The sequence below is a fragment of the Lissotriton helveticus genome, chromosome 3_2 (assembly GCF_964261635.1).
Source record: "Lissotriton helveticus chromosome 3_2, aLisHel1.1, whole genome shotgun sequence".
In the NCBI taxonomy this organism is placed as follows: Eukaryota; Metazoa; Chordata; class Amphibia; order Caudata; family Salamandridae; genus Lissotriton; species Lissotriton helveticus.
This window is the reverse complement of record NC_136062.1, coordinates 235,208,225-235,221,270: the sequence shown is the minus strand read 5'-3', so window position 1 is coordinate 235,221,270 and position 13,046 is coordinate 235,208,225. Positions and strand designations below refer to the sequence as shown.

Here is a 13,046-nt window from a genome sequence, read left to right as displayed (position 1 = left end):
TATCTGGTCTTACCCACTTGTCTGTTGCGATGGAATTCCAGACAGGTAGGAACTGTGTTAATCTCCCCCCTACAGGAGTGGTATGCTGTTGGGGGAGCTGAAGGAAGTCACTGTTTAGTGGTGGAAGAGGATCGATTGTTGTTATTCCCTCAACCTCTTCCCTTATTGTTATTACCTCTGTAGCCTCCTTTAAAATATCCTCTATTGGAGGATGTATGCGTATTGTTTTTAAAGGAAGTTGAATTGTTTGCGACGAAAGGAGCCTCTTGGTTAAGTGGACTGCAGAGCTCCCATAGATTTTGAAGTATAAGTGTCTTTTTTATTTTTTCAAGTGCTACGTCTACCTCTGGACCAAACAATTGTTGTTGGTTGAATGGTTGATTTAAGATGGTTGTTTGCACCTCTTGCTTAAACCCTGAAATGCGTAGCCACGCATGTCTTCTAAGGAGGACACTAGTGTTTATTGCTCTAATGCAGTATCTGCTACATCAAGAGCGCACTGGATTGAGGCATTTGAAATAAGCTTACCCTCTTGTATAAGGTAATTTGCCTGTGCCTTGTATTGGTCAGGTAGATGTTGTAAAATGGTTTCTAACTGGTCATAATGAGCCCTGTCGTATCTTGCGAGGAGGGCTTGTGTGTTAGCTATACGACATGTATTGCTCGCTTATGCAGCTATCCTTTTGCCTGAAGCATCTATTATTTTAGATTTCTTATCAGGAGGTGGTGCCTCACCTGATGTCTGTGAATTTGCTCTTTTTCTAGCGTTTGAAACGACTAGAGAATCTAAGGGTAGCTGTCCTTTAATGTAAGCAGGATCCCCAGGAGCGGACCTGTACTTTTTTCTATTCTTGGGTTTATGATCCTAGCTCGTACAGGATCTTTAAACACTTCTGGGGCATGCTTAATGACCCCTTTAATCATGGGTAATATTTGAACAGATTTTTGTGAGTGTTCAAAAGTGTCTAACAAAAAATCTTCCTCTGCCCCATCTGAGTGCATTGTTACATTATGATAGATGGAAGCCCTATTAAGTAGATGTCCAAACCCAATATTATCTTCAGGAGGAGATGGGTTGGATGGATATGTATCTGGGTCAGGGATATCTGGTACATCTTGTGGGTTTGGATATTCCCAGTCTGGTACATCAGTAGGGTATGGAAAGGGCTCATCTGGGTCTACCCCATCCCCTATGTTATACTTATCTTCATTCTGAGGAGGTGTCTGTGGAGGTGAAGATTGAGGTGGAGAATTTTGTGGTGAATGAGCAGGTGAACTTTGAGGTGAAATGTTAAAAGGAACAGAAGGTGAAAGAGGAGGTACAGGAGAAGAAGAGTGCATTCATGATGTGGCAGAGTCCTTCTTCTTGACAGGCACTGGAGTTGAATGTGCTGTATCTAGCTTGCTCTTTCTATGTGGCATAGTGGAAACGTCCTGTTTTTGGATCTATATATATCCTTTTTTGCAAAGGATCAGGTCCAAAAAGCTCTTCTTCTTGAGAAATCGCTTTCGGCGCCGATCTTTCCGCATCCGGGCCTGTTTTCGGCTTGTCTTTAGCCTTAGGAGTTGTTGTACAGTCCTTTGGCGTAGTTTTTGGCACCGAAGGTATTATTTCGGAGTCGAGGCCTGGTTGGAGGGCTTGGAGGCATTGGAAGCAGGCTTTGTAGATTTCGGCACCGAAGATTTTGGGCTGGAAGCTGTTCTGGTCGGCTTGGAAGCGTCGGAAACAGGCTTCATTGGTTTTGGTGCCGTCTTGTCTTTAGGAGTCAACGGTTTCTGACTGTTTTTCGGAACCGGGACTTTTAAAAAGATGTTCTTCTCCTTGTTATTCTGGAAAAAAACGTAGAGCTCTCTAATTATGAGCTTCATGGGCTTCCCTGGACTTGCCGTAGTGAGTTCCACGATTTGTGGTTGAGAATTCGAAAGCGGTGAGCCTGAACGGTCTCTCCGTAGGAAGCCCCGTGGGTGTGAGCTGCCGATTGGCAGCTCACACCCACGGAACTCACTACGGCAAGTCCAGAGAAGCCCATGAAGACCGTAATTGGAGACCTTTACGTTTTTTTCCAGAATAACAAGGAGAAGAACATCTTTTTTAAAAAATCAAATTTTTGTGATTTTTGACACTCAAGGGGTCGAGGGCAGGGTACACCTTAGGGTGTGTACACCACCCAGACTCCCACACTCTGGTCCCGACGAAAACCTTACAATTACACATAGGTTGAAACATGTAGACCAATTTTAACACTTTTTTCATCATAGTACACTTCTATAATTGACACCAACAGCCTACCTAATCATGCAAAAGTGTCCCACTATATTTTAATCGTTGCCCAATCACTCCAGAATAAAGTCTACGACTGAGTAGTTTTGGTCAACTTTTAAACACACAATTTAAAGTTAATTGCACATATAAAAAAATTACAAAAAACAGCTCCACTTACAGTCAGGTGTCGCAGCACACCCAGATGGCATTCGGCTGTCTGGGTGGGACCCCGATGATGAAGCATGTCACCAACTAGGTTGGTGACTGAGGGGTCTTCTAAGGACAAAGGTTGTCCCACAATTGGGGTACAATAATAGTACCTTACATATTTTGAGGTTGTAACTGACCTCAAGGGGGCGCTCCTCTTTTTGTTGAGATATATTAAGTCTAGGGGACCAGGAATTCCCTCCCTTTCCACACAGTGGAAAATCCTTGCTCTCCCCATTGTTGATCTAGATACAAACTTTAGGCATCTTGCATGAGACTGTCTAATACAACATTGGCATGTGTGAATCTAGTTTCTCACAACTGAGGACTGAGACCCTGCATCTGCTGAGGACTGATACCCTGCATGGACCTCACTGCCATCATTCCATGAACACAAGAATCACTCACAGGGAGAGGCTCAATACGTTGCCATGCACAGAGCACCCATATTTACAGTCGTTGAGCAAAGCTACACCAAAGCCGTGTTCTGATAGATCCATCCATCGATGACCCCACACCTGCAGGAAGAAAGGAACACCACTAGATTACTGGGTTGTCACAACATCTGCAAACCTGACTACATATTTTTTCACAAAGCATTTTTGACTTAAGTGCTTTAGAGATACTGCACACTTCCGAGATATACTAACGTTATATTAACCAGAATAATTGCAGGTGGATAGGAAGATTCGCTTTTAATTATGATTCCTTTGTCAGCTGCACTAAAAGTAAAGATACCTATCTTAAAAAATAGGAAAATAAAAAGATTTGGTACTTTGGTCATTTTGTGGAGAATTCAGCACCCAAAGGATAGGGATCACATATCTATCTGATTTAGTTAACACAATCAATAATTCATAGTTTCCTTACTTCTCCCTCATTGGAATCCAGTCTAACACATACACAATTCAGTACTTATTATTTCCCTACTAGAAAAGGACTCATATGTCAGCTAAATTGTGAAAGAAACTCAACAGCACTAGGTGGATCCTTTGGGGCCAGAACACAATGTGTCTTTGGTTTGGGATATGGTGACATTTGTAGTAAAAGGAAAGATTGTGATTTTACTCTCTATAAAATAAGGGAGAGCATCTCAAAGCTGATTCTTTCAAGGAGAACCAAATGGCAACACAATTAGAGATATGAAGGTGGTGGGAGCATACTGCTTGGTAAATGAGCACCAACTTTCCCACATGCATTATGGTAGATGAAGGTCAACATTACAGTTATTTTAAATTACTCACAAGTAGTGGAGAGATTGTCAATTGTTAGTACAGCCAAATCACTGTATCTCCGGACATGTGTTTCTGCGTTCTTGTCAGTCAAGGTAACTTGAGTGCGCTTGAAGCGTATTGTAACACATCTGAATAAAAACCCAATCCAGAAATGTCAGAGGCTCGCTCACTATCTTTCCATTCCTGAGTTTAGTTGTTGTGTTAAGGGTCATATGTCAGAGCAAGACCTCAAATGATCAAACTAGTTGATTAAATACTGTGGTCTTAAGATCACCATCAGTCACTAATCTAAAATAATTGGAAAAACAGCCACTTTAGATAGGATGATAGAACACTAGGCATGTTGATCAAGAGTAACAACTTTTCAGCCACCATGAGGATTGAAGGGCTTATCAAAGCCTGCTGAAGGGACACTGATCCCTTCTAAGGGGACCTTGTTTGGTTGCGGATCCGCTGCTGGGCTGCACCTCCTTATGCCGAGGTCTTCTCAGCTTGCAACCAGTGTGCAGGAGAGGGCCTGAGGCGTGACTGCCTTATCCTTAATCTGAAAAAGGATGTCTGCTTCTGCTCCACCTCTCCAGGCTGAGTGGCGCTATCTTGCCTGCTACAGGAACGTATGTATAAAACAGCCGTATGTACTTATTGAATGTAAAGAATTAGGTGCACCTGTATATATGTATCTTCCTTTTCCTCCCCATCATAAGTGCAGTAAATGTTTCTTCCACACAGTCTGGATTGTTCTAACTAGCCGCATTGCATGTAATTTGTGTTAGGGCCAACTAAGTTTCTTCCATTTTACAGGCCCCTGATCTGACCTGCTCAACCCTCAACTTACCCTATTCTCACACTCTCAGGCTGCCTGAGTCGACCACAGTCATCTAAACTCCAGATGAGGCACCTTGTTAACCATTATACGGTACCAGCAAGGACCTTGAAACTGCACAGCCCTCCCTAGGCTAATCATCTCCCAAGTAGAGTAATCAGTGGAAGGTGTGACCTGTTAAAAAACAGCGCTAAATCTTTGCCCCACGTATCCGCAAAGCCACACCTTGAGGAAGATCCTTCCCCAACCTTGCTAAAAAGACCTGGAACTCTCTGCATCTGCACCTCAGGCAATCACCATCGCTGCTGCAATTCAGGAAGGACCTCAAGACCTGGCTCCGCAGACCCAGCCACCCCACACACACATAGCGCCTTGAGAACCTCAAGGGTGAGTAGCTGCGCTTTACAAGATTGTGATTGATTGTTTTGCAGATCAATACCATGCAAAATGCACTACAGCTCCATCTTATTGACCACAAACTCACTTCATTGGCTCTAAAAGAAATTCAAATCCCTCCTCTTTACCCAAACACTGGTTTCAATGAGAGGTCCTTAAAACTTCAGCAACTAAACTAAACCCTGGGATACACACTCACAAACATCAAATCCTATAAACACTGTGCCTCATTAAACAAAGCAGATGTTTCTGAGTCCATGAACACTTGGAACATCCTTCCTTTGATTATCGGCACCAAACTAAGCACCTCTGTTTTTAGAAAAGCACTAAAAGTCTTTCCTTTTTTTTAAAATCCCACACACATCCGCTTTTCCAACCAGGAAGCTATTTCAGGCAAAACAGACTGCATAACTACACTGGTCTTCACTGTGTACACCGTGATTTGCTCCAGGTAATGAATGCATAGCTGAGTAACATGATCAAAGCTAGACAAGAGCTTAAAAAGAAAAAATAGGGCGTGGACTAAAAAATTGAGTAAACAAAATGCTCGTCACATTTGGAAGAGGGGACAGAAGAAAAATACCTTCTTGGATGACAAACAAAAAGCTGAAAATCCAAACTAAAAACCGGACGGGAGGAAAAATAAAAGAACTGACAGATGTAGCATGATTGCACTGATAAAGGCCGAACAATGTGAAGTTGTGTGTTAAGGAGCAGCAATGACAGGAGAACAGCGAGAAGTAACAAACAGCCACACAAGACAAGAAAAATAGACAGGGGGTCAGGTGAGGTACAGAAAGACATCAGCGAAATAAAATGTATGAGCTTGCATGCACAAAGTAAGTAAAAAAGGCACAAACGTGACAACGGAGCAGGCATATATTGAGGGGTTAAATAAAAAAACAATTGATAGATAACGAAAAAGATCACTAATTCCCTCTAAACCCATACAAAAGAATTGTACATGTAGCTCCAGTTCATTGAACTCAGAAACTAAATGCAGTTGGCAAACACGTAAAAAGAGGGACAAGGAAAAATCCCACGAGAAAGAGGCATACATTCTCTTCATTCATACATAGCACTTCATAAACGTCAATCAGCTTGCTAAAGCTGTAATATCGGATGATACTATGCCCCACACTTCAATGGTGCTCAGCTACTGACATCTGGAAAATGTGAGACTGATCTGCTCTGCGACATTTAAACCTTTGCATTGTAGGTAATGCAATGATGACTTCCGCCCGTTAGCACTTGAATTAAAGTCCCAATTAAATAGTTCTCGCCTTAAATTAATCTAATGAGTCAGAGCCAGATACCATGGAGTGCAACAGACATTTCATAGGGCAATCCTAGTCTCATCTCTCAGTTTTGCCACTCGGTACTTAAATATGCACAGCAGAGCCCTCCATATATGCATACCTTATGTCAGGCTTGAAACCTGCTCAATCTTTCAAGTTTTGTATAGGTGAAAAGAGTTTTGACTTGCTGATTTCTTTTTTTAATAGTTCAGATTGTGTGACTATCAAACCTGCGTTTTGAGCGTGAAATTTATTTTTCAAATTTATGTACAAGTACTCTGATGTCCTTCTCCAACTGGGTTTGCACTCTGTAAAATCAGAAATAAATAAGCAAATTACCTAAAGCAGGAGGGAATTAGACGGTGTAGGACAAGATTGAACTATTACTAGGAGAGTACAACACAAAGTAAATTATATAACACAAAGATGTGCATGTCTGGATAAGTTGCTCTGCTCTATCGTCTCCTTTCCTCGACTTACCTCAAACCGCGCCCAGTCCCAGGAGGTGTTCCAGTGTGTCGGCCGCTGTAGGTGTCCAAACTGAATCTCATAAGTGGCGTTGGCGCTCCTGACCTTTACAGGAAACTGCACCTTCAGAAACTTGTGGGCCTCATTCCACTCCACCTACGGGAGAGGACAAATGAGCACCTTTTTTAGCAGACGTTGGGAAGGAAGCTGCTCTGCAACATCAGGAAGATCTAGCGAGAATGAGAAGTAAATACCAAAAAAAAGCATTTGCAATGCAATAGGTCTCGCATTTGCAAAAGTTTGAACTATTGGTGTTGTAAAGTATATTATTTTTTACTTATGCTTTTTGTTTGGAGTGAAGTAGATGTTTGTTGTGGAATTAAGGAATTTGAATTTGAATTGTTAGTTGTGCAATTGTGTGGGGTGAAAATGGGTGGCGAGTAGTGTATTTGTGTAATGGAATTATGTGATATGGTGAATAGATAGGGGTGAGAGCTGTATCAAATAGATAGGAAGTAAGATTGAAGGGGTTAGGTAGTTTGTGTATGAAGTTGTGAATGAAGTCTAGATAGTAGTAGAAAGAGTGTGTGAGACAGAGAATGAAGGGGAGTGAAGTTTATAGATGCATAAAGTGGCTTGTGTGTGTACCCACAAGACACAAAAGAAAAGGAGGAGAGTGTGTGTTTGCGGTTAGGATTTTTTTTAAAGTTATGATAAAGAAACTGTGCTGATAGACCTGAAGTGAACCGCTACGAGATATGTTGGTTCAGTGCATGCTTGTGCAATGGAATTATATGGATAGTAATTACTTGGCATTAAATGTAGTCGACTTATATGTAGTGATATTGTGTGTCGTGGAGTGGCATGTATTGAGTGGAATTATGTGACATGGTGTGAAAATATGTGGTGTAAATTGGATGCATGATGTGTGTAGTGGAATTATGTGTTGTGGAGTGGAATTTTGTGCCATGCAATGGAATTGTGTGGATTTGAATTGTGTTGCATGGAATTGTGTGGCAATGAGTGACATTTATGTTGAGCAGAATTATGTGGCATATTGTGGGGTGTATTTATGTGGAGTGTTGCTATGTGGCATGAAGTAGATTTACGTGGAATGTGGTTATGTGCTATGGAGTGTAAATATGTTGTGTGGTATGGAATTGTGTGGTATTGCATTGTATGGTGCGGCATTGTGTAGCATGGTGTGGAATTATGTGGAGTGTAAATATAGGGCATGTTGCAGAGCTGAATTTTTTTAAGTGTAATTATGTGTTTTGGAGCTGAGTGGATATGTGTGGAGTGTCATTATGTGGGATGACGTGTAATTATGTAGGTTGGAGTGTATTTATGTGTAGTGGAATTACCTGGAGTTGAATTGTGTTGTGAGGAGTGTAATAGAATGATGTTACATGGAGTGGTATTATATGGAGTGGAAATATGTGGCATGGAGAGGAGTACATCATAGTAAGTCAAATTACAGGTACTGTACCACATTATACCATACAACGTCATACAATACTTCATCTCTTCATATCAGTCTATGCAACACAACAAACTACACAATAAAAACCTCATCATGTTACACCACCCATACAACATACAATTCTATACCAGTCCATTCTACAAACATCCAAAACCGCAAACTGTCTCTTTTTCACTACACCAGTTTCTCCGTTGAACACCAGGAATAGAGAATACTTCATGCAATAGATCTTGCCACGTTCTCTCATACATCACTCCATCATGTCATTTTACATTGCAGCACATACAATACAGCAACATACCACACCACAGCACCTCATACTTATCCAGCGAACGCATACCATACACATGCAATACCATTCATTGCATAAGATACCATCCAAAAGTGCACAGCACCACAGCACTTAATATCACCTCATTCTATACCTGACCGTAAGACATCAAAGCATCTAAGACACACCAAACAAAACCACACTATCATCATAGACCCACATACCACTATCCAAAACCACATCATCCTGCTTAACTAATCACGCCACATCACACTATTCTATGCTATATACCACCTTATACCATACAACATAACACTATAAGGTGCCATAAAAAAGTACCCCAAATCACACATCCTCATACCGAACTCCACATCATACCATACTGCTCCACAGAACATTATACCACATCATATAACACCAGATAGTACATCAACAATATGCGCATCACAGAAATCCACAGCAAATCATTTCAAGGAATACAACACTCCATCCACATCTCACCATCTTACTCAAATTAAATCTCACAAAACCCTACACCCACACAAGGCTGTAAACAGGTACCTGGAAGATGAGAGGAAGACGGACAGGAATGAAAACTTATGAAAGTGCTCCGATGGAAAGTGGAATTGTTAATCATTATTAAATGACATTCTGAGTACCACAGAATAAACTTTTTATGTCTCCTTCTTGAGGAGCCTCTGGTATTTATACTTCAAGATCAGTTTGCAGCCCCCACAGATTAGTCTGTTAGAGAATCAGTAACCGAGAGTCTGGGTAGAAAAGGGTGGACGCTGGCTTGGCATCCCGCATTTCTGGTACTTGTGCACAGTGCCACCTCCGTGCCAGAATACAAGGCTACATATATACTATTTATCTCCGCACCACAGGGAAAGAGCTACCGGTGTAGTACAGGTAAAGCACTGTAAGGATTTGACAGCAGAATTAAAATAAGCTTACAACTACACAGCTGAGGGTCACAAGGAATTCATATTCACCTACGTCTCGTGGCTTCACCGAGTCAGTACGCAAATCTGCCCTACCCAGTGCTTTAAATGGGCCGGTACTCGCCGGTACTGAGTACCGGCACTTCCGATTTTTTTTTGCCGTCAGTACCGGCACTTCTCTGGAGCTATGGAGAGTACCGGTACCCTGATAGACAGCACAGCAGGCTCAGGTTAGGTTTCTCCTCCAGGGCAGAGGCCACTCTGCTTCCGAGGAGCTGGTAATTAACACGGCTGAAGCAGCCTTTTGCATATTTGCTGGCGAAGATTCCAGCAGCTCCCATTTCAATGGGCAAAACTGCAGGGGGTTGAGAGGGCTTGTGTCACGCTGTGTTAACAGGACAGGGTCTCTAGACAGACTCTGCACTGTGAATCAGGTGCGAGCCACCATTCGGGTGAAAGTGCCATCATGACTTTTATCTTGTGTAAGGAGTTAATGTTTTTTTTTTTTTTTACAGAAACACACTCCTCATGTGTTTTAATAAGTGCTGCAACTGGTACGAAAGTAATTATGTATGATCATATTTTGCCTTTAGCCCCGCCCCTAGCCCAGCCCACTTGCCACACCTCTATTTTAATGAGTACCTGCACTTATTTTTACCCATTTAAAGCACTGGCCCTACCCAAGGTGGAAAGACTGGAACCAGGAAGACTGGGAAGGCTCGGGCGGCACTTTTGATCTCCCGCTGCAGCCGGGAGAGCCGCGGGCCGTGGCCTGTGGCCTTTCAAGTTCAGGCGGCAACACTTTGGTCCCCCGCTGCGCCTTTTGTGAAGTCAAGATCAGCAAGAGCAGGGGGGCTAGGGGGGCGGCGACGGCCTCCTGGAGCTCTAGCTCAGCTCGGGTAACACGGCTGGTGCTCTGGCCTTCTGGCGTTTCTGGCGCTCCGATTCTCTGCAAAACCCGGACCGGGCTTTCCACTTAGAATTAGGAGACATGCAGACAATACAGTCAGTCCTCTTTTCAGTACGCAAATCTGAGTTTTTGTCTTTCTTCCTCATACTTGTCATGTTGTTAGTTGCCATGCAAGTCATTGCACGTTATATTGTTGCAATACTCATTTTCCTCCCTTTCTCAACCCAGGCAATGCCTGGCCCCGGGGGAAGCACAGTCGCAGACTAGTCTTCCCCCGGGGTCTTTCGCGCATGATAAGACAGGCAGGGGAAGGGGAGGAGTTAGGGGGTGGGTATATAGGCGCAGGGGAGGAAGGGAACTTCCTCTTCCTGCGCCTGGCACCATCGGGAGGGAAAAGAAAGGAGAGGTTAGTGTAGGGATAGTGTTAGGGTGCTTTGTGCAGTAGAGTAGTGGCCTGGGCCTGTTGCTGTTGCGTCGGGTGGCTGTCTCACGGCAGCCGGTTTCCAGTTCACGCCGGAAGCGTGAGGTTTGGCACGATGTCGGGCGTCTCGGCCGACGAGGTCCGGGCGGCCTTGCTGTTGCTGGCCAGGGCCGGCCGTGAGGACTTGCTCCAGCCTGGTGTGCTAGGTCAGGCTTGGGAGGGGGCTACGAGGGGTACACGCGCTGCCTCGGCGAGGGTCAGCGCGGCGGTACTAGCGTGTCAGGACGACGAGCCTGACACGCGGGAGCACGAGCTGGAGCGGAGGGGGGGCGGAGCGCCCAGAGACTCTGCGAGGGGCGGGAAACGTAAGAGCCTGCCCCCGCGAGCCTTCCCTCCCCTCAAATTCGTGCCGGGGGCCTCGGGAGCTGCTATGGGGGGTGCAGGCCCCTCGGGCCATGTGCTCACACGGTGTGTAGTGACGGAGGGGGAGGAAGGGGGGGTAGGTCAGGGTGAGAGGCAGGTTTTGGCGCCTGGGTTGTCTGGGGATGCCGGTGGGGTGCCTGGGGTCACTGGGGAAGGCGGTCAGCCGGAGGACCTCTCGGCCGGGAGGGCCTGCGGGGAGGGGGCGGTGTCGGCGGCTGGGGAACGGGGGGATGGTGCCCCCCTCGACCTGTCCGTCAGTTCCAGGGCGCCCACTCCTGCCTTGGTTGGGCGGGGGTCGGCTGGGGCCCCTGAGGGCCCGGGTGGGTCGGTGGTGCCTGCTCCCCTGGGCGATGGGAGGGGCTAGTCCCTGGGTCCGGTCCCGGTGGGTTTTGTCCCCCAGGGGGCCGAGTTTGTTGGCTACTGCCCGCCCCCGCCCCCTATGATCTGGGGCTCTATGTCATGGGAGGACAGGGCCAGACAGGAGCGGGTTATGGAGCAGATCCGGGAGGCGAGATGGGCGGAGCAGTCTGGGGCAGGGGTGGGGGCGGTGTGGAGCCATGAGATTGAGGGGCCCCCTACCCCGACCTCTGAGGAGGAAAGGGAGGTGGAACGGGAGGAAGAGCAGAGGCGAGTCAGGGCCAAGTCGGCGGTGGTGGCCTCTTCCACCCCCCGAGGAGTGCCGGCAGGTGTAGGGACGGCCAGGACGGCTTTGAGGCCCGATGATGCTGGGGCCCGCTCAGGTTGGAGCGACCTGAGGGGCGGGTGGGGATCCAAGCCGGCGGCTGTCGGCAGCGCCCGGGGGTGCCTGGCGGGGCGCAAGACGGCTCCAAAACGCAGGACTGAAGCAGCAGGGCAGTCTGCGGCGGCTGTCCCTCCACCGAGGGCTCGGGCTCCTGCGGCGCGTGGTGTGCCTGGAGCGCGTGGCCGGGGGGGTGTGCAGAAGGGTGTGGAGAGGGCGGTGAAAGAGGTGGAGAGTGTGCGTCTGGATCCGGAACCGGTGCTTGAGCTGGACTATGGTGATGAGAGTGATGAGTTGGAAGATGGGGAGGTGCGGGATGACGCAGCGGGCTTTGGGGGCGCTGCGGACAGCGGCGACATTGGTGTTTTACAGGCCTCGGTGGTGACGAAGACCAAAGTTGGGACGGCGGCGGTCCAGGTGGCGGTGCCCCGAGGACGGCCGAGGGAATGGACTTCAGCACTCACAGGTGAGGGTTCCTGGTGGGCTGCTTGGGAGGACGGTTCCTGGGGGGGGAGGGGCGTAAGAGGACCGGCAGGTCGGTGGGAGTGGGAGACGGGTCGGTCAGGGAGCCAGCGATGCCATCGGGCGGTCCACTTGAGGATGGTGAGAAGGTGGACGGTAAGTCAGTGACTACGGGGGTGCAGACGGATAAGGGGGACGGTAAGGAAGAGAATGGGGTGAAGGTCCCGAAGAAAATGCCGTACATGGGGTTGGCGATGCCATTGGGCTCACATCTCTCCGAGAAACTCAGGGCACGGATTTGGAGGCACGAATTCGTGGATGTGTTTAAGTTGCTCCATAGGGAGGAGCAGGCTAAGGAGGGATCGAAGGAAGAAGAGTGGGAGCTGACTAGACGCCCCAGGGTACCTGTGACAATGGAGAACTGGACTTCAGCGTTCTTGATTTATGCTAGTATCTACTGTGAAAAGTATCTGGACAGGGCGATTGCGTTGTTCAAGTACATGGACATCATTTGCAAGGCTCAGATGCAGTTTGGGGGATTTGCTTGGCTGAGTTATGACGAGGAGTTTAGGGCCAAGGTCAGTGCGAATCCGGAGAAGAGCTGGGGGGAGGTGGATCAGGAACTCTGGGTGCAGTGGATGGCGTCCACGCACTCCACTGCATCCACACACGGCTAGCGGCTTACCGGTGGTGTATCGGTCCT

At 46.8% G+C, this 13,046-nt stretch overlaps 1 protein-coding gene across 3 annotated transcripts in view; it reads right to left on the bottom strand.

Annotated features, from left to right (window-relative positions):
- Nucleotides 1-13,046, bottom strand: part of MAN2C1 (mannosidase alpha class 2C member 1) — a 389,693-nt gene that overhangs the window by 27,485 nt on the left and 349,162 nt on the right. For all 3 annotated transcript variants that reach the window (XM_078685096.1, XM_078685097.1, XM_078685098.1), the window contains 2 exons: nt 6,703-6,846; nt 2,879-2,988 (listed from right to left, as the gene is read on the bottom strand). In XM_078685096.1, the coding sequence (XP_078541222.1) occupies nt 2,879-2,988; nt 6,703-6,846 (254 nt within the window). The remainder of the gene's footprint in view (nt 1-2,878; nt 2,989-6,702; nt 6,847-13,046) is intronic.